At 35.2% G+C, this 19,604-nt stretch overlaps 3 protein-coding genes and 1 long non-coding RNA gene across 5 annotated transcripts; 2 read left to right on the top strand and 2 right to left on the bottom strand.

The window, feature by feature from the left end:
* Positions 1 to 2,333: 2,333 nt before the first annotated feature.
* On the bottom strand, positions 2,334 to 3,226 carry LOC142547094 (uncharacterized). Its single transcript, XM_075655176.1, has one exon. It carries the CDS (start codon positions 3,165 to 3,167, stop codon positions 2,529 to 2,531), a length of 639 nt encoding a protein of 212 aa, XP_075511291.1. The 5' UTR covers positions 3,168 to 3,226; the 3' UTR covers positions 2,334 to 2,528.
* Positions 3,227 to 8,382: 5,156 nt separating this feature from the next.
* Positions 8,383 to 10,402, top strand: LOC142544875 (uncharacterized). Of its 2 annotated transcripts, none has more exons than XR_012820129.1 (3): positions 8,383 to 8,589; positions 8,763 to 9,957; positions 10,069 to 10,402. It is a non-coding gene; the product is annotated as an uncharacterized LOC142544875 (long non-coding RNA). The 2 variants fall into 2 exon arrangements; XR_012820130.1 differs by lacking the exon at positions 10,069 to 10,402 and having other exon boundaries at positions 8,763 to 9,464; positions 9,551 to 10,049.
* Positions 10,403 to 12,832: 2,430 nt separating this feature from the next.
* On the top strand, positions 12,833 to 14,700 carry LOC142547097 (thaumatin-like protein 1). The gene is made up of 3 exons (XM_075655178.1): positions 12,833 to 13,110; positions 13,262 to 13,931; positions 14,211 to 14,700. Exons 1-3 carry the CDS (start codon positions 13,032 to 13,034, stop codon positions 14,479 to 14,481), a joined length of 1,020 nt encoding a protein of 339 aa, XP_075511293.1. The 5' UTR covers positions 12,833 to 13,031; the 3' UTR covers positions 14,482 to 14,700.
* A 1,241-nt stretch (positions 14,701 to 15,941) lies between these two features.
* LOC142547096 (serine/threonine-protein kinase-like protein ACR4) lies at positions 15,942 to 18,943 on the bottom strand. Its single transcript, XM_075655177.1, has one exon. The coding sequence runs from the start codon at positions 18,663 to 18,665 to the stop codon at positions 15,948 to 15,950; it is 2,718 nt and encodes a 905-aa protein (XP_075511292.1). The 5' UTR covers positions 18,666 to 18,943; the 3' UTR covers positions 15,942 to 15,947.
* Between the last annotated feature and the right edge of the window lie 661 nt (positions 18,944 to 19,604).

Consider the following 19,604-nt stretch of genomic DNA (forward strand, 5'->3'; position numbering starts at 1 on the left):
TTCCATTTATTTAAAAACAAATAAATATCACGAGTTTGAACATGTTAATGAAAAATATATGCATAATAAATATTTATATTGAAAAGACGATAATAACAATTTATATGTTGAATTACTACGAGTTGGAACATCTTGTTCAAATTGTTTATGCTTCATATTATTTATTTTGCAAAATTTGCTCCAATGCTTCACTTTAGAATGTGTTGAATTGTGGTCTTAATTGGTTTGATATAAAATTCTAAATTTTTCAGTCCATCTTGAAAACACAAAAATTTTAAATATTACATATGTACCTAATATGAAAATTTTTATCACCTAGTGATGCTTTATATATTTTAATAAGCTCGCTAATATTATAAATATTTGCACTAGTATTATCAAAATAAACTGAAAAAACTTGAGAAGTTAAACATATTCTTCGAAAATGACAAATATAATTTGAGATATATTTCGTATCGCCAAGATTTGTTAAAACATCTATACGCAAGCAAAAATTTTAGAATATTCCAAGAACTATCAATTCAATGACATATAATAATCATATATGAACAATTTTGTCAATGATTAATACAAATATCCGAACATAAAAAAAACTTTATTATTTAAACTAGCAAATTTTCTAATTAATTTTTTTGACAACTAACTTTTTAAATGTGTTTTTGAGTGTATTTCGTGAGATACGTATGATAGAAAGAGTTGAACATGTTGAAAATCAATTTTCAAAAGATAATTTATCATTAAAACTAAAAGTAAATTGTTCAATTGCATAATATTTAGTCATTTCTTATCTAAATTTTGATTCGAAAAATTTAAATAATTGAGAATCATTATTCATTTCAGATGAGAATGATGACATTTGAATTTGAGAACGATCAACACTAATTTTCACTAGATGATTCTTTTCGACGTGTCGCGATAAGGTTCATAACCATCTCCTTATTAAAAAATTAAATTTTCGAATAATATTTATATTTGGCTTACAAATCACCACAGGGAAGCGTCACCTTGTTGAAATATTTGATGAAAATATTGGATGTGTGGCGAGACATCGCTCGAGTTTTAGGCTCATTTGAATTGCTCGTACTTTCTTGAATTTGATAATGATGTATTTTGTTGAGCGGCAACATCAACTCGAGTCTCTTGTTCTTGATGTTGTTCCTCATCGAAAAAATCAAGATCATAGCCATTGACATTAAAAAAAAAAAAAGAGTGATCATCTAACTCAAGCATGATGCTCTTTCCCTTTCTATTACCACTCGTACGAATTAATCTGACCATTTGTATTTTTAGGATCAAACGTTTACTAATAGGTCAACTGTTAGCTAAGACACAACTTTAGTTTCTTATACTTGTTGAAGCATAGAATATACCTACTTGGATGATAACATGTCAGGTTGTTAGGCCCATGAATTCGAGAAGGTGTGCATCTATCTGTTGGTGATGTCTCGTATCTTTTTTATATCACTTTTCCATTTTCTCTGCCGCCAACCATGTACTCAGCATAGACAATATTTCTCATTAAGATCTTACGTCAGTCTTTTACGATCCACCTAATCAATCAGTTGAGACATCAGCAACTTGACTCACATGAACTTCCAAATTGGTAATCGATGTCAGTATTATTATCACTCATGCAATCTACTCAACATATATAAATATAAAATTGAAGTAATTAAGAAAATAGATAAATAATTAGTAATAAATCAACAATCCAAACTTGATATTTTGATAATTCAGAATTAGGAGATAATTTTGTTGAAAAAAAATGAAAGGGTCCAATGATCATCGATCCCGGTCGACCTAGTTCAAAATATTTTTTTAAAAATAATAATAATAATAACAAAACGATGAATCGATCAACGACAGCTCGATCATGACCACACGATTTTTAAAAAATAAAAAATTAAAATACTGGTCTCGCTTAAAAGTCTCGCATCATTGTCCCAACGAACACCGAAAAATTCCAATCCCCGTCAAATCCTGCGCGTTGTAATTGTTGGATAATACGCGACAAAATTTCAGAATAATTAATTGATATTAGGTGACCAAAACAGTTTATTAAAGTTGTTCATTAATTAATAGAGAAATTTACAAGCTTTGTCAATATAAATGATAGCGAAAATGTTTTGCACCATGTGATCAATTATCGCCACATACGTTTTAAATCTGTGACTTTGTTTCATATTCATATATGTTCATATGGAAAGAAGACCAAGACCAGGCCAGTTTCCTGGTAGCAGCAGCTCTATTTTAGATTCCTAGTTTAACAACATTTAACGAGAGACACTGGCGAATAAAGTTCAAATCCAAGAAAAAAATATGTTCAATACCAGTAAATTCAAACGATTGGGATTATTTCAGCAGAAACGGATCAAACACCATGTATATTGATATGACCAAAAATGATATAAGAAGACACCAGATGTATACATAATCTGATTTAAAGCATCGATGGAAAACTGAAATAGGTAAAGATCTCTAGCTAATTAAACCATGGTGGATAGAACAGAACGAGAAAAAGGGGGATATCAACGGTTGGAGCTGGGGCATTCACGAGAAAAGTGTCCCTCCTCACCACAAGTATAGCAGCCACCGCCGCCGCCTCCTCCACCTCCACCTCCATATCTTCCACCTCCACCACCACCTCCGTACCTACCCCCGCCGCCTCCACCACCACCTCCCTGCGAGCAGTCTCTTGCCATATGCCCATTCTCACCACACTTGTAGCAACCACTGCCTCCACCGCCGCCACGATTCCCACCTCGGCTTCCTCCGTACCCGCCGCTATCTCTACCCCCATATCCACCGCCGCCACCGTTGTACCCGCCGCCATCTCTACCCCCGTATCCACCGCCGCCACCGTTGTACCCGCCCCCATCTCTACCCCCATAACCACCGCCTCCATCTCTACCCCCGTAGGAACCACGAGTGCTTCCTTGGACAGAGCCGCCGTCGGGACCAGTCACGTTGGCCGCCTTGGCCCTGCCATCGCTTCCGTACTCCACCAAGAACTCGACGTTCTCGCCATCTCCGAGGCTGCGGAAACCATCGGTCTTGATAGCAGATTGGTGGACGAACAGATCTTCAGACCCATCATCTGGAGTGATGAAACCAAAACCCTTTTGGTCATTGAACCATTTGACGGTACCAGTTTTCACATCGGCCATTGCTAAACCCTAGTTTCGCCTCTCTCGCCCCCCTTTCACAAATGTGATTTGAGAGAATTTCGGTGCTCTTTTATAGTAGCAGTGTAGGGTTAAAACGCAGGCGGATTTTATTATCGGTATACACTGATTTTAACTTCTCAATTGAATTCCGAATTTTTTTTTCTCCTATTATTGTTTTTTGCTTTGTCCCGATTCTATTCACTTGGAATGCTAAATATTGATCTCGGCAAATTGCATCACCGCTCACGTGAAATATAATAACAAAATATATTTAAAATATTTCTATTAAATAATGTTGGTATATATAGAGATTATGTCAAATGTTAAAATTTATTTTAACAAAATATATATTAATTTTTAATGTTAAATAAATATTCAAAAAATAGATAAAGATAAATAATTTTTCTATTAAAATATTATATTTGTAGATAAACTTCAAATTTGTGAAAAAAATAGATTTTTTAAAATTAAATGAAGATTTAGTATTTGTATAATCTTATAAAGATATTTTTAGTTTGTCAAAAATTACATTATGAAAAATAGTTATTACAGACCACTCATATATTATAATATAGTAAAAATAGATAATTGAAGGGCTAATTTGTTTTAAATCCCCGACACTATTTTGAACTTTGTTGTCATTCCCTATGTCAAAACTAATTTGTTCTCAATCTTTACACCGCTCGTTGATTTGTTTGCACTCCCTAATTGTGTCCAAAATATCGTTTAAAAATATGGTTCGGCGTATAAAAACATCTCATTTTCAAAAAATTTATTTAAAATACACTACACATTAAACAATTAAAAATAATTATTTAATAAAAATATTTTTCATTATATGGTCTCCGTCTCCGTTCCTCGATCGCGTCTCGAATAACCTTTTAAACACAGTTCTATGCATTCTAACAGAAAACCCTATTTTTAAACATGTAATCATGCGCATCATAATTAATTCATGTCATTAAAATCACTTAATTAGTCATTTTCTGTTTTTCCTAAATTTGCATGCAGTTGGATTACGTTATCGTATTTTTGGACCTTACAAATCCAGTTGGTGGAAGTGGAAATTTATGAAATTTTACCATCGTAACTCTTCTTTCTTCATTGATTTAGGAGGAAGTATGAATTACATGCTCCTTGAATTGACAATTTGAGTAGGAGGATTGTTAATCCATTGAGTATTGACTTGAGGATGATTCTTATCCCCCGGCCTATACCGTGGATATCTTCCATGTTGAGCTTCAATCTTCGATCTAAGATGATTCTCTTCATCTTTGAAGGACGATGGCTTGAGGTATTGTTGGTTCTTTAATTTTGAGGCCAAGAATCCTCCACCATATCCTATAATACACATACTTCCAAGCTTTGATCTCAAGAATATTCTTGGTTCTTTGGCCTTGTGGCCATAAATGTCCTACCATGTATCAAATTCCCCTTGTCATAAACTGCACTCTCCATCATAAAAATGATTCCTTCTACTTGAACTTATTTTGTATCTTCCATTCACCACAAAAATTATTCTTGTATACCCAACACTTCGTTATGGAATTCTTGAGTGAATTATTTATTTCTGCTTTGAATATGAGTCTTTTACCTCAAATATCATTTAGTTGAGAATCCGATTCCTTTCCATCATTTTCTTCATATTATTTTGCGCCACTTTTTGTCTATGTCGCAAATTTTTTTCCCTTGATCATACAATGTATCATTTTCTCTTTTTCAACCCAGAGCTATCCACATCACTCGATAAAGTCTCAAAAACATAAAACTCCTCATCCTTATTCAATTGACCATCTTTTTGGGAACAATATTCTTTCATATGATCACCATATGGATTATGGATATCCTCATCCATGTTTTTGTTGCATGACAATGCATCAAATATTGGTGATGAGAATTTCATGTTGATTCTTCTACCTTGGTATTTTGGAGAATTTTTGTCTTGACCAATATTATGTTGAATTTCCACCACTTTTTTCAATACACTTGTTGTGGTAGACACGATCTTGCTCACATTTTCTGTCAAGAAACTCATGCATTTTTCTAAACATCTTACAACATTTGACATCATAAAATCCAATTTACCTTTCTTATAACCAAGGTTTGAGGAAACATGAGGAACCGAGGGTCCCTCGAGAATTTCTTTGGGGTGATCTTTTTTATGTTCCATCATGTTATGAAAAAAATCCTCCAGTTAATCCTTTTTATTTTTCAAATCCTTGCTCTAGTCCTTCACGTGAAACCTATGTTACTTATTCTGTATATCTGAAAAATCAGAAATAATGTATTCTATAGTATCAAGTTATGCATTATATTCTTGTGAATGTATCCTTCTATTACATCTTTCATTTTAAATTTTGTCTCATTTCCTCTGTAAAAAAGACTCGAGGAATCCGCATTTCATCTCCAAAAAGACAACCATATAAAATTGAAAATTTATGATTAACATATTCTTCATGGCCCGAAGAATTTATTTGTGCACTCAGTTGATGAAGCAAACTCTCCCAATACTATTCATCATCTTCCTTCAATCGATGATTCTCCCTGTGAATATAATAATATGAATATGAAAAATTAGCATCCATAGTTTCTTCATTTAAAAGTATCCACTAAGTGCATTCCCTTTGTATGGTTCATAAAGCTACTAGAATTTGCAGCATCTTTTTGTCATTCTCAGTGTTTCCTCGCTTCATTGGCGGCAAGGTCATTCCCCTGTGATTGAGAAATTTCTTAATGCTCTCAGTAAGCCTTGGAGGCATTGTGTCTCACTGGGTATGCCGAAATTTGTTTGCACATAAAATTTGCGTAGGCATTTCAGGCACAAAATCGTGCCAAAGTTGTGGATAATCTGACTTCTATAATCAAGCAACATGGATCCAGAATCGATAGATAATTAAAGGATTTCTCGAACAACAACAAATTAATTCAGTCACAATAGTTTTACCATCAGAATTAGAAAAAATAAAGGAATATGTTAAAACTAGAAAGTTAAGCTAATGAAGGAATATGTTACAATCAGTCACAACATTTTTACAATCAGAATTAGAAAAAATAAAGTAATATGTTAAAACTACAAAGTTAAGCTAACGAAAATCGGAAATAAAGGAATTAAAATAAACTAGAATTGACAAAATTTTAATGTATAGATTTGTTGATGGGGACTTGTGTGGACCTTCCTTCTGACGATTATGTTTGTTTTTGTTCTCATTCCTCAAATTTCTTACCCATCTTCCACGATCATCCTTTTCACTTGAAGATATATGAAGAGATAATGTTTAATTTCGTTAATAATATTATAATTATATATTAAGAAGTAATATTTTCTTTTGTGTATTTTTTTGATAATACTTGTCATTTATTTCAGATATTAGCACCGTTCGTTGATATTATTACAAGTTCAGTATAATTACGTCTGAGAAGGTAATTTAAGTATTTTTTTTAATATTTTGTTTGTATTATTTATATTATATTAATGTAATTATAATTTTGTTCACTAACATTATATGATTAAGTATAATTTAGTAAAATAGTATATTTTTAATATTAATCGCGATATTAAAAAACAGTTAGAAAATTAAAAAAATAATAAATATGATATTGTGATTTTTGAAATATTTCAAGGTTAGTATTTATAATATAATTAATTTAATTTAGCATAAGAATGAGTTAATATTATTGTACTTAATACTAATGAAATTATAAATTATTTTGTTAAGTTTTTTAAATAAATTTATAAAAGTTTATATATGAAATAGTGTTTAGTTACTCTATAACTTTTGTCACTTTAATATAATTTAAAACCTATTATAAATATGTTTATGTTAATGCAAAGTAATACAAGAAATTGATAATTCTAATTAAAATATTTTTATTCAACTATATTTTTTTAAAATAACTTACTTAAAAGTTTAATATACATAAATTATATTAATTTTTATTGTCAAATTAATTTGTGTGGTTATGTACAAAACATTTTAGAAAAATAAGTCATAAAATTGCACCGAGTGTTTGGCGAATTCACAAGTCCTTCAGCGTTTCCGGCATTCTTCTTGTGCAGCTCTATTTTTTTCACTCTGTTGTTATTTTTGTTAGGTATAAAAAATTCGTGATTTTCCTCACTTTATAAATTGTGTCGATCGTGTGAGTATTGGAATTCCTAATCTGATTTGTTAGTTTTATGTCGAATATTATAATTTCAGAGAATTGCGCTGAGTCTCAGCAATTCAGAATTTGACTTGGAGAATTGTGCTGAGTAACAGAATTTGGGAGAATTGCGCCGAGTCTAAGTCGAATCTTTGTTTTTCTTTCTATATTGAATTGTTTTATGTATATTATATCTCATGATGTTTGTAATTTATTGCAGATATTAAACTCCGGTAGCTCATTAAATTACAAATTTCGTACTACGACATTTGAAAAGGTAATTTCAATAATTTTTTATATTTTAATTGTATTATTTATGTTGTATTAATGTAATTATAATTTATTTCGGTTGCATTATATTATTTTATATAATTTTGTTATATTTTATATTTTTAATATTAATTATGTTTTATATTTGTCACAGACATGGATACTGTCAGGGCCTTACTTTACGTAGGTGGCTATATCATTATTGAAGATGGTAGACTTGGATATAATATCCCCGCGATCAGGCCCATTAAAATCCCTAGTTCTACTACATTTTCTCAATTGGTGAATTATGTGCATCGCAAGCTGGAGATCTACCCATCAAAATTCTGCATCAAATTGTCAACGAAATATTGTTATAGCTCGTTGTCTCGTTACATTGAAGAGCATGTCTCTATCACAAATGATGATAGTCTACAATTTATGTTTGAGTTGCCAACACTGGATTGCATGTACTTGTATGTTGATTCATCGCCAGTGTTACATAACATAAGTGACTACGATTTTGATGCAGTCATGCCAGTAATAACGCAAGGTGTCTCGTTACATTGAAGAGCATGTCTCTATCACAGATAATGATAGTCTACAATTTATGTTTGAGTTGCCGACACTGGATTGCACGTACTTGTATGTTGATTCATCGCCAGTGTTACAGAACGTAAGTGACTACGATTTTGATGCAGTCATGCCTGTAATAACGCAAGGTTTGGGAACAGTAGGTTTGAATGAAGCAGGACCTTCTATGTATCATGTCGAAGAACAATCCGCTCATACATACTCTGGGATCGACCCTCAATTTGTGATGGGAAAACATTGAATCGGAATTGTATCACTCCATATTCTATGTTGATTCATTTTCTGTATATTTGTTACATAACTTGGTAGAGTTTCTCTGCTCCAATTTCTTGCAGCATGAAGATGCTGGGGGCGCGCCAGGACGGAGCAAAGTTGCCACTGGTTAACAAAACCATGATGTACATTGGGCGGCATCACACGAGTCTATCATCCCAAGGTTCGACTACAATAGATGTAGGGGGGTGAGAATGCAAAAATTGCAGTTTCAGAAAAATTACACAAAGTTTCATAACTTTTTATTTGAGGGGCTTTTCCCCCAGCAAACTAGATAGAACTTGCTACTGTTTTGCACTGACGTGCATGTTACTAACTGCAGTCGAATTATTTCAGGCTGATTACCAGTCATTGTAGCCGAATCCCACGATACCATCATGCCATTGTTTCTCCTTGGTTTCTTGGATTCAATTATTTGAAATGTACACCATGAGGATGGCAAAGGGCAGGCACAAGCATCTCTGTTACTCTGTCCGCATCTTGAAGGTGTTCATCCTGTCCTTTTTTGTCTTCGCTGGCTCGTTTTCATAGTTGCACATAATCAGGCTCAAAATTTATGACCTAACTCATGTGAAATCAATTGCTCCACCACATATTACTGCAGCACATATTTAGACTAAAGTGGCAATTTTATGACTTGTATTTGCATTGGAATGTTTCTGAGTTGTGCCAACTTCTCTTCTTGTCTAAAATAGTCAGTGGAGGGAAATATTGTCCGTATTTTTTCTTCGACTTTGATTAAAACCTGAAAGTGGATGTGGGAAGTATTGACTGCTCAGGTTTAAATTGTGAATGGATTGGCCCATTTACCTTGGGAAAGGATATCATGCAAAGAAACAATTCAGCATCGGTAGTATCTTGATAAATCTGAAAAAATAGTCGTCCATGTTGCATGTAGGATCATTCATTCTATGAGAATAACGGTGGAGATATGTGCCCCGAGAAGCACAGTTAAGAGGGTAAATCACGCTCATGGACCAAATGAGCTCAAGATGTGATGGAGAAATGAGTAAATAGACCTGTGCATCTTTCCAGAAGGTATGTTCCGCGGAAACATGAAATAAACTGAACGAAAATTGAGGATTTCGAAACAATGAGTCTAAATATGACAATATGAATGATAGGAGAAAGTTCAAAATTAACTAATTGATTCCAAATTCTTGAGCGAAACAGAGAAATGGTGTGCAAAGGGATACATCATCTCGGTGCAGGCTTCCACCTCACCAGACGCTTTCGCTCACTTTACCTCTAGACTTAAATTAGTCACAGTATGTACATTTACTTCAATTTTTCTCTTCTTTTTGTAAGTGGCCTTTTTCACGAAAGGATTATTTAACCGCATTTTGACTAATGTTATAATTTGGTTCTTAGTATAACTTCCTGTAGGGCAATGATCCCTTCCTATTGCTCAGAATGAGGGAATGCTCTGGATAATTCCACTGTATATGCTTTAGTACATGGCTCTCATCTGGAACATATTTCTGCAACACAGAAACATGAAATGCGCTGTCTACTTTGTCTAGCTTAGACGGTAAGCCATCTTGCTGATATGTCTTATAATTTCAAACCATCGAACAAATCTTGCACTCGGAATTTCCTTATTTTGAACATCGTTAGACCCTTGAATGATGAAATCTTCTAGTGTCCTCTGCGCTTCGTTGGGCTTTATGTTCAGCAGAACAGGCAAAAACAATGTGACCGTTTGCAGATTCTGCCTTTTCACAAGTTCGGTACGTTAGAGGGAAAGTTCCACTAGTTATATTGGCTTGTTGCCCGGATTACTCTAAATTAAGGAAGCCCTTCTCAAGCAAAGGTGGCTCCGTATTCTCTTCTTTGTTTTGATTTTGTCCATACAACTCCAAAAGTCGACATAAAATGCCTCACGAAATTTGGAGACTATATGCAAATTAAATTGGACCTGAACTAAAAACCGTGTTAAAAACATGATCGATTGTCATGTTTTTTGACGAAATCTTGAATGACATCTTCATGGCACTCATTCTTTTATTGATTAATATAATAATCAATAATAATAATTAACAAAAAACTTCATAGTTAGTGGCTTGGTCACCCTGTTTCTCTAGCTCAGTAAGTAAACGCAATCATTGCTAATACTTGTAGGCGTATAAAATTTCATATTTTTTGAGAGATTGTTGGCTTTATTTGTCAATGGAGATATATTCAAGAATTGTTTAATAAGAAAGGGATTAAAAAAAGTGGGATTATTTCCTCAAGTTTGTATTATTTTAGGTGAGTGCTGCAGACAAAAGTTCAAAGTTACAATGGTATCCTAATGATGATTATGCAATCCCGTCAACATCGAGCATCCAAACAATTTTTAATGCAAAAAGATGTTTCCAAAGAGACTTTGTGTGTTCTCATTTAAATTTGAGCCTCAAATTTGCAAAGTTTATTTGAATTTTTCTTTGTGGTGTTATTTCATGTGGCCCTTTGTGATTTAGTCACAAATTAATAAATTTTGTTATAAATATAAAATACGAAAATTTTGTTTTTTAAAAAATAATTGTCATACTCGTCCTCAACCAAAATAAATTTTTTTTTCAATATTTTTTGAAGTGATTTTTACATCAATCACGTCCCATTTCGACTCAATTCTTTTAGTTTTTTTGTAAATTATCTTTGATTCAATTCTGGAGTCACACCATAGGTCCCAATAACAATAAAAAGAGCTCATTGCTAGTAATTTTTATACAAAGTTCATCATCAACATATTTAAACGCGCTAGTAACTTCAAAAGAGTGTAAATTTTATTCCAAATATAAAATTTATCTTCAACTCGTTACGATATTTTTTTTAACACTTCAATCATAAAATTACGACTAATTATTTTTATGTTATTCAAAGATGGCAAGCATGAAAAATCACTTTCGATTTTGTTTTTTCCCAAAAGATTTATTTATTTTTTTCTCGTAAAACATAGTACACACTTGGAGTTATTTGTGTCTAAATAAAAGGCTTCTATTTTACTTTAATAATTGTAGTCACTCGTGCGATGTCGTGTTGGTTATGATTAAAATGTTGCAAAATAAATGGACTTTTGAAGACACGATCAAATATCGCTTGGACTCTTTTTTTTCTTAATTATTTTTTTTTTACATTTTTGCAATCTTATATTTTATTTTTAAAAATTATACAGAGGAAATAGTTTATTTAAAGGAAATTTGGAGTTATTTTTGGTGGAATTTTACCTAAAATGCTCATGTATTTAGGTGGTTTGTTTCAACCTACCCGTGAAGGCACTGCCTGCACGGGCAATAAACGGCCCGGATCACTCCACATGAGTGATCCGGGCCCACCTCCCTGTAAAAAAAAAAAAAAAAATTGGCTCGAAAAAATCCGAGCCGTTGGATCGACCCCTGCAGACAGTGCCCGCAGTGGTAGGGTCGACCGAACCTATTTAGGTGGCATTGGGTCAAAGTTTTGACAAATTCGAAGCATTGCCAGTCGCGGAGACGTGAAAAGACAAGAATCAGGAATCCGATGAATTACCGTGAAATTACGACTTAGTCCCGGCGCCGAAATATTTTACATCGACATTTAATATTTTAATGGATATTTATTTATTTTACTAAAATGCTTTAATAAATACTTGTATATGAATTTTATCCACATTTGCCAAATTTAATCAAATATATATATATATATATTTATTTTCTTTCACGCTTGCTGTGGCTCATGATTTATTTGGTTTGTATATGAATGATCGATTTTTGTTGGGGAATTTTTTTCATAAATATATATTTTTATTAAAATTATAACAACAATTGAATATGAAAAATAAATAAAATTTATTAATAAATCAATTTACTCGGTTTGATTAATGTAATTTTTATATAAAAAACAAAAAATCTTGTTTTTTAAATTTTTTCCAAGAATTTGGACATAGACCAGCATAATCAATTATAATTCCATTTGGTCTGTTTGAGTTTAATTTTAAAGAGTATGTCTCTTGTTTTCCACGAATCTTTATCTGTGAAACGAGTCAATCCTACCGATATTCACAATAAAAAGTAATATTTTTAGTATAAAAAATAATATTTTTTCATGGATGACCCAAATAAGAGATTCGTCTCACAAAATACGACCCGTGAGACCATCTCACACAAGTTTTTGCCAATTTAAAAATTAAATCGATTTTATCGGCGACTCTGGTTTAGTTGAGATTTTGTTCTTCCTTGATTTGGGTATAAAATTTGTTAATTTCAAAATCAATATTTTTTACTATTAATTTATGAATAGTTATCAAAATATTTTTTAAAAAAACTAAAAAAAATATATTTCCGATAATAAACAATTAAAAGCAGCAATTTTTTCGTTTAAAAAATTATTTGATATTTTTTATAAATAATTTATTTACTTTTTCTGTATGGTTTTGCTATAGTTGTCTTAGATTGTTTTCACCATCACCAAGTCTCGACAAAAACCTCTGCTTCAATCCAGTACTGCAATGCAATCCTCCTGAAAATACAAGCAAGCGGCTGTTGTTTCTTTACCCTCAATCTTTTATCATCTTCACATTACAATCTTCCCCTACATCTCCATTCAAATTCAAGCCCTGGTTTGAAAGTAGGAAAAGTTGCAATCATGGATGCCGCCTCCTCTTCTCCTCCTTCTTCATCCATCATTTCAAGCCTCCTCGTTACTCTTCTTCTCTTCTCCAGAGGTAAAGTATACTTTTTTTCCTGACATACGTTGTCTTTACGTTTTCTCAAGCATGGATATGTTTTTTTTTCCTTCTGAAACTAGCTAGCTACAGTCGTTCTACGTTCTTAGTTCTTGATTTTTGACTGGGTTTTCCTTCTTCGATTACACAGGTGCATTTGGGGCAACGTTCACGTTTGTAAACAGATGCGAGAACACTGTATGGCCCGGCATACTAGCAAATGCCGGCAGTCCTAAACTTGGAACCACTGGATTCCAGCTTCCGCAAGGTTCCTCCCGTACCCTCATGGCTCCTGCCGGATGGTCCGGACGGTTTTGGGGCCGAACGGAGTGCACATTCTCCGGGACGGACCCCGGCTCCTGCAGGACTGCTGATTGTGGGTCCGGTGAACCAGAATGTAACGGTTTCGGAGCTGCCCCGCCGGTTACTCTGGCGGAGTTCACCCTCGGCACCGGCGGGTTAGACTTCTATGATGTCAGTCTGGTCGACGGGTACAATCTACCCATGATCGTGGAACCTACTGGCGGGTCGGGTATGTGTGCTTCGACGGGATGCGTGACGGACCTGAACCGGGTTTGCCCGTCGGAGCTCCGGTTTGAAGGCGGGGAAGCCTGTAAGAGTGCGTGTGAGGCGTTCGGAAGCCCGGAGTACTGTTGCAGCGGCGCGTTTAACTCACCCGCCACCTGCAGGCCGTCCGTTTACGCACAGATGTTCAAGTCTGCCTGCCCCAGATCATATAGCTACGCTTACGATGATCCCACCAGCACTTTTACGTGCTCCGGTGCCGATTATACGGTGACGTTTTGCCCATCTGTTCCCAGGTAAAGTGACTTATTCTTCTTGATAGTTTTTCAAGATTTTGACGATAATACTCATTCTGTCGTATTCTTTTGGTCAAAGAGTAACTCTGTTATTATCATGATGTCACATAATTTTAATGCTTTCAAAGAAAAAGTTCATAATTTTGCCAGAAATAGATAAAAAAAAAAAAAAAAACTCTCTGGGACTTTTTTCACGTTGAAGAAAGCATTTATAGATTCACCAAATAATCTATAGCCTATTGAATGCTTGGACACCAATAATGAAATTGTCTGTTGCAGTCAAAAATCTTCAAAGGATCCAACACCAACAGTGGCAGCTAATGGAGACGGATACCTATCAGGGTCAGACCCAACAGGCGTGAGTGGACCCGGGCTGGGGATTAGTGGGTCGGAACCGGATCCCAATCCCGGGTCGGGGTCTCGAGCCTTCATAACAGATGGGTCATGGCTGGCTGATTTGGCTATGGGGGATTCAACTAGGGTTTATTGCCTACCAGCTTTACATATCACAGTCTTGATTTTTATTTTACGTAGCATCCTTTGTTTGTAATGTACGAATGACGAAACACGAAGCAAGGCTGTCTCCGAGGGATTAAGTTTTTGTTGCAAACGAATTCCGATTCTAATTGGGTTTCACACTTGAGAGTGCCTAATATAATATATATTAGATTACCTTTATATAAATGTAAAAGCGGCTTGGCTTATTGGACTAAACTGATAGATTTGTGATTTGTCCTTCCGCCTATTATTGTTTACTTTTTTGCTTAAATTATGCATAATGTATGCAGTACTGTCTCCTCGGCCTATTTTGAGAATCTATCTTAATCTCAAGGGATGTTTGTATAAATCCAAGTGAGATGGGATTAAAAAATGATAAAAGAAAAGGAAAGGCACGCATAATATAATCTGGTGTGAATGTGTGACATTGTTGGTTTATGTCTGAGAAAAGGAGTAGCCTTTGCTGGAATTACAAGCATAGGCATAGCTTTTGTTCTTGTCTGTCTTGACAGTCTTTTAACATTCTACGCTATCTTCAAATATCAACTAACTATAGTAGCTCATTTACCAGAAAATGTACAACTTAAAAGATAGACCACTGTTTTTTTTTAAAAAAAAATTTTATAGCCGAGTCAAAAATTTGTATTTTTTTGGAGGAACGTGTAAATTTAGAAAAAATATATAAAAAACATGAATCTTCTTCTCCATTAGATAACCGCGAGCCCCACCGATTCTGCCGTCAGTATTCTACATTTCTACTTGCTTGCACTGTTTTGTTCAATCACTTGTGCGTAAAAGAATCCTTATTTGTAACAAAAATAATAATAATAAAAAGAATCCTTATTTGTAAGACTGTATCCAATAAATGGCAAGGCTTGGGTGGGGAAGAAATTGGCATTACAAACAATGCCGCTGACTGAGCAAATAAACACAACTTCACAGAAGTTCATGACACCAAGACAGCAGATTTAGGAGAAAGCTTGTCAATTATGGTCAGTATTTATATTTAAATCGATGCAAGACTGACCTTTTCAGTAATTTTCAAGCATTCGAGCAGTGTAAAAAATGGACCCCGAAATGACCTGTGCCAACAAAAGATGCCGTAGAAGATAGTGCAGCAATCACATCCACCGCCAATTAAGTGATGAAAGGATAGAATTTGTTCTTTCCCGAGGAAACATAAAAAAATCAATGAAAATGATGTTAGATTCCTTGAGATTTACATGAAGAAGATTATATACCTGATCGTAGGAACGTGAACACTGCTTAAAGACCAATTTGATATAGAGAGAATAAATGGGTGAATGGGCGATAAAAGAATGACTGCATATCATACATACACTTCCATAAAACAGGCGGATTACAAACAAGACCAAAGAAACTGAATCCTGTGAGGCCAGAGATCACCAAAGAGACGACACCCTCATACATTACTATACATTTCTCGCAGAGATTTTAGCCCACAGTTAAAAAGTAGGAATTCTGATGATTCAGCTACTTGTTCAATTCGAATGCTAGTTAGAAGTTGTGCTGCAAGTACAAGTGTTCTTGAGGAGAAGCTGGTCCAATCTCTTCGACCAGACTTCTCAATCCATCTCCAGCGCGGGTGCTATTGCCACAATTTCTTGAATCCAGGTTCTTTGCCTCAAGATCAGAATCAGAAACAGACGATTTTCTCCTCTGAGAAGATGCAACACTGGGAAATGTTATCCATGATGGAGCTCTAAATTCGATTATTTGATCCTCCGTATCCGCCCCCTCAGTTTCTGAGGATGAAGGGTTTCCCGATCTTTGAGAAGATTTCCGATGCATTCTACTACTTCCTAAAACCACCTCGGTTGGCAAGATTGGTTGCTCGTTACATGGGCTACCCATTAGCATAGCAAGTGACCGCTCCAATGCTGTTGTCACTTTGTCCATTGATGGCCTCTCCTTTCCTGTCATTCTCACACATTTGCTAGCTACATTAGCAATCCGCTTTAGAGATTCAAGATCCATTGGAGGATGCAAAACCGGGTCTAAAATGGCTTCAATCTCACCAGCTTTGATCAAAGGGACAGCCCATTCAACTACGTTTCCTTCTTCATACTGCAAGTCAATGGCTTTTCTACCGCTAAGAATTTCCAATAGCAGAACACCAAAACTATAAACATCAGATTTGGTCGTGAGGTAGTGAAGCCTATAGTACTCGGGGTCAAGATATCCGAGAGTTCCGGCAGGTAGTTCAGCTAAAGGGGAGCTACTATTGGCAGGCCCTAGTAAAGAGAGCCCAAAATCAGCAACACGAGCATTATGCTCTTCATCGATTAGAATGTTTGACGACTTTATGTCCCGGTGAATTACAGGAGGACAAGCATAACCGTGTAGATATTCAATCCCCCGAGCTGCTTGGACCACTATCGTAACCCTCCTCACCCAATTTAATTTCTCTTTCAGTTCCTTGTTTTCACCATGGAGATGCTGGTGCAAGGAGCCATTAGCCATAAACTCATAAACAAGAAGCCTCTCTTCCCCTTCTTCGCAATAACCAAGCAAATTGAGTAAATGGGCATGATTTAACCTTGAAAGTAAATCAAGCTCGTTATGAAACTCGTTTGTGTTCTTCATATCTGGAAACACTATAGCCCTTTTGACTGCAACTATCGTCCCATCCTTCAAGACTCCTTTAAAGACACAGGAAAAGCTACCATTTCCTACCACCGATTCTTCCTTAAAGCCACCAGTAGCTCTCTCAAGTTCTTCGTATGTAAACATTTGAGCCCTTCTAATCTTCAGTTCATCCAAGTCTGGCCTGATTTTTCCGCTCTCCCTATGGCAAGAACCATTTCCACTACTTTTCTTGGATTTCCCAGAACACCTACAGTTCCTCAATTTATATCGAACATACAGAACCGAAGTCAAAGAGATAACAAGTACCAAGAACACAACAAAGGATATCTCAGCAATAATGATTGGCAAATGCAGGGACCAAAATGTTTCACTCTTGTTTCCAGCATTGGCAGCATTAGAACAGCTGGAGAAGCACTCAGCAGAGCTGCATCTCGTACAGTTATATCCACATTCTCTATCTGATGTCGAAGTACAATTAGCAATCTGATACATTTCATTCGGGCAACCGTTGCTACAAGGCAAGCAAACATGAAACCCAGGAGACTTGCAATGGGCACTTGCATTGTTAAACTCATAGAAATTACTCGAGCAAGGTGCTGACTTGCAAAGAATTGGTGAAACTGCCAGTGGCAGAACCGAAGGAAAGTTGGAACCCCAACAAACTGGGGACAGATATGTTTCAGCAAGAATTCCACAGGTGAAGTAATCCCCAGCAGCAATTTCAAAAAACTTAACACCACTAGGCGGCGATGTACTCTTGTCAACACTGTAACCCCAACAAACTACTCTTCTATCATAACTTCTAACACCACAAGCATGCAGTTTCCCACCCACGACTGAAAGCATGGGATCTTCCGGTGTTACATCCACATTAAGCTGCCCCGAATACGAAACAGAACTAGAAATCTCCTGATCAAGATCCGAATTCCCGCCCCAACAAATTACTCTAGAATTCACCCCTTCCAAAATCCCACAAACATGAAATCCTCCAGCTGCAATCTTCCAAAATCTCAGCGTTTTGGGTATCAACTTGATCACATTACTCCCAGTCTCCTCACCCCAACAGAAAGCACTCCTATTTTGAGCAAATAACCCACAATTAAACTCCGAACCTGCCGAAATAGACTGGATCTGCCCATCAAACACGTAGCTTTTGGTCATGTTATAACCCCAGCAATCAACAAAAGAAGTGTTTCTAAACTTTCCCTTCAAGGGCTTCCGCAAACTGCACAAATGGGAATCCCCTGCACTGATTTCTACGTACTCTGAACCTTTATTCATCGGTCGAGGAATACCCATTGGAATCAAATTTGTACTTCCCCAGCAAAATGGTTGATTGGAATCCATTAAAAGCCCACAGACAAAGCCGCTGCCAGCGGTTAAACCAAGAAAAGGCAAGTGTCTCGGAGTTGCATGAACAATAGCAAGGTTTGAGCCGTAACAACTAGCCAAATGCGAACCATCAGTCTTCAAACCGCAGAAAACAGGCCCATTTTCACCGTATGAGTTAGCAATCGAAGACATTGATCCCAAGGACAGAACGGGAGCACATAAGTAGGAAAAAAACATTAAAAATACCAGCATTGGAGGAAGAACAAACATGGACCTCCATGAATAAAACATCATTTTCTCAACAACAGAATGAAACCCAGTTGGAGTAACCTTCTTCTAACTCAACAGCTACCAAATGGCGGAGAAAGACGGTGGCGGTGGAGTCGCACTGTGCGTGTACGTGAGAGGGGGATACGAGGCTGGTGTGGCATTTAATATTAAAATATTCATCCAACGGTGTGTGTTTGTTACCGATATATCCTACGGTCTGTTTTTGATTTTATAAATGCAGAAACAGGTGGATGTCACGTTGACATTGAATGCGTCCTTGCTGGAGGGAGGAGGTTAAAATCGGTAAGTTATGAAAATATTATTATACTACTCCAACATTCTATATTTTTTACTATCTTATCTTATATTTATTGTTTGATACAAAATGCAAAAATATCATTTTTGTGATAAACCATTTTTAATATTTAAGTAGGTCTCTTGTGAGACGATCTCACGACCCTACTGATATTCACAATAAAAAATAATACTCTTAGCATAAAAAGTAATACTTTTGCATGGATAACTCAAATAAGAGATCTGTCTCACAAAATACGACCCGTGAAACCGTCTCAGACAACTTTTTATTTTAATATTTATTAAGCGATCTATTATATCAATATTCTTTTTATGTAAGTATAATTAATAGATTAAAAGATAAGTGACTTCAATATTTATTTTCTTCATTTATGGAAGTGGCGAGATGTCATTATCATAATACAAAATTAAATACAAACAAATTATCATATTATTTTATGCTACATATATAGTATTTATCTCTTTATGATATCGTCAAATATTAATTTTTGGATATCGATATATATGTAGACATTCTTAATAGAAAGATTTACATTATATAATGATATTGAAATAGGTTGAGAACGAGTCTCAACCAAATCACTGTGTACTCATATCTTTAAAATAATCAGGTACCGTATTTTATTGGGCTATTTAAAGTAGCTTCTA

This window comes from Primulina tabacum, chromosome 5, assembly GCF_025594145.1.
Source record: "Primulina tabacum isolate GXHZ01 chromosome 5, ASM2559414v2, whole genome shotgun sequence".
NCBI classification, from domain to species: Eukaryota; Viridiplantae; Streptophyta; class Magnoliopsida; order Lamiales; family Gesneriaceae; genus Primulina; species Primulina tabacum.

Coding starts and splice junctions, on each gene's coding strand:
- LOC142547097 (XM_075655178.1), top strand. CDS start 13,032: ATGGATGCCGCCTCCTCTTCTCCTCCTTCTTCATCCATCATTTCAAGC. Junction 13,111..13,261: donor TCTTCTTCTCTTCTCCAGAG/GTAAAGTATACT, acceptor TCGATTACACAG/GTGCATTTGGGGCAACGTTC. Junction 13,932..14,210: donor TTTTGCCCATCTGTTCCCAG/GTAAAGTGACTT, acceptor TGTCTGTTGCAG/TCAAAAATCTTCAAAGGATC.
- LOC142547096 (XM_075655177.1), bottom strand. CDS start 18,665: ATGATGTTTTATTCATGGAGGTCCATGTTTGTTCTTCCTCCAATGCTG.
- LOC142547094 (XM_075655176.1), bottom strand. CDS start 3,167: ATGGCCGATGTGAAAACTGGTACCGTCAAATGGTTCAATGACCAAAAG.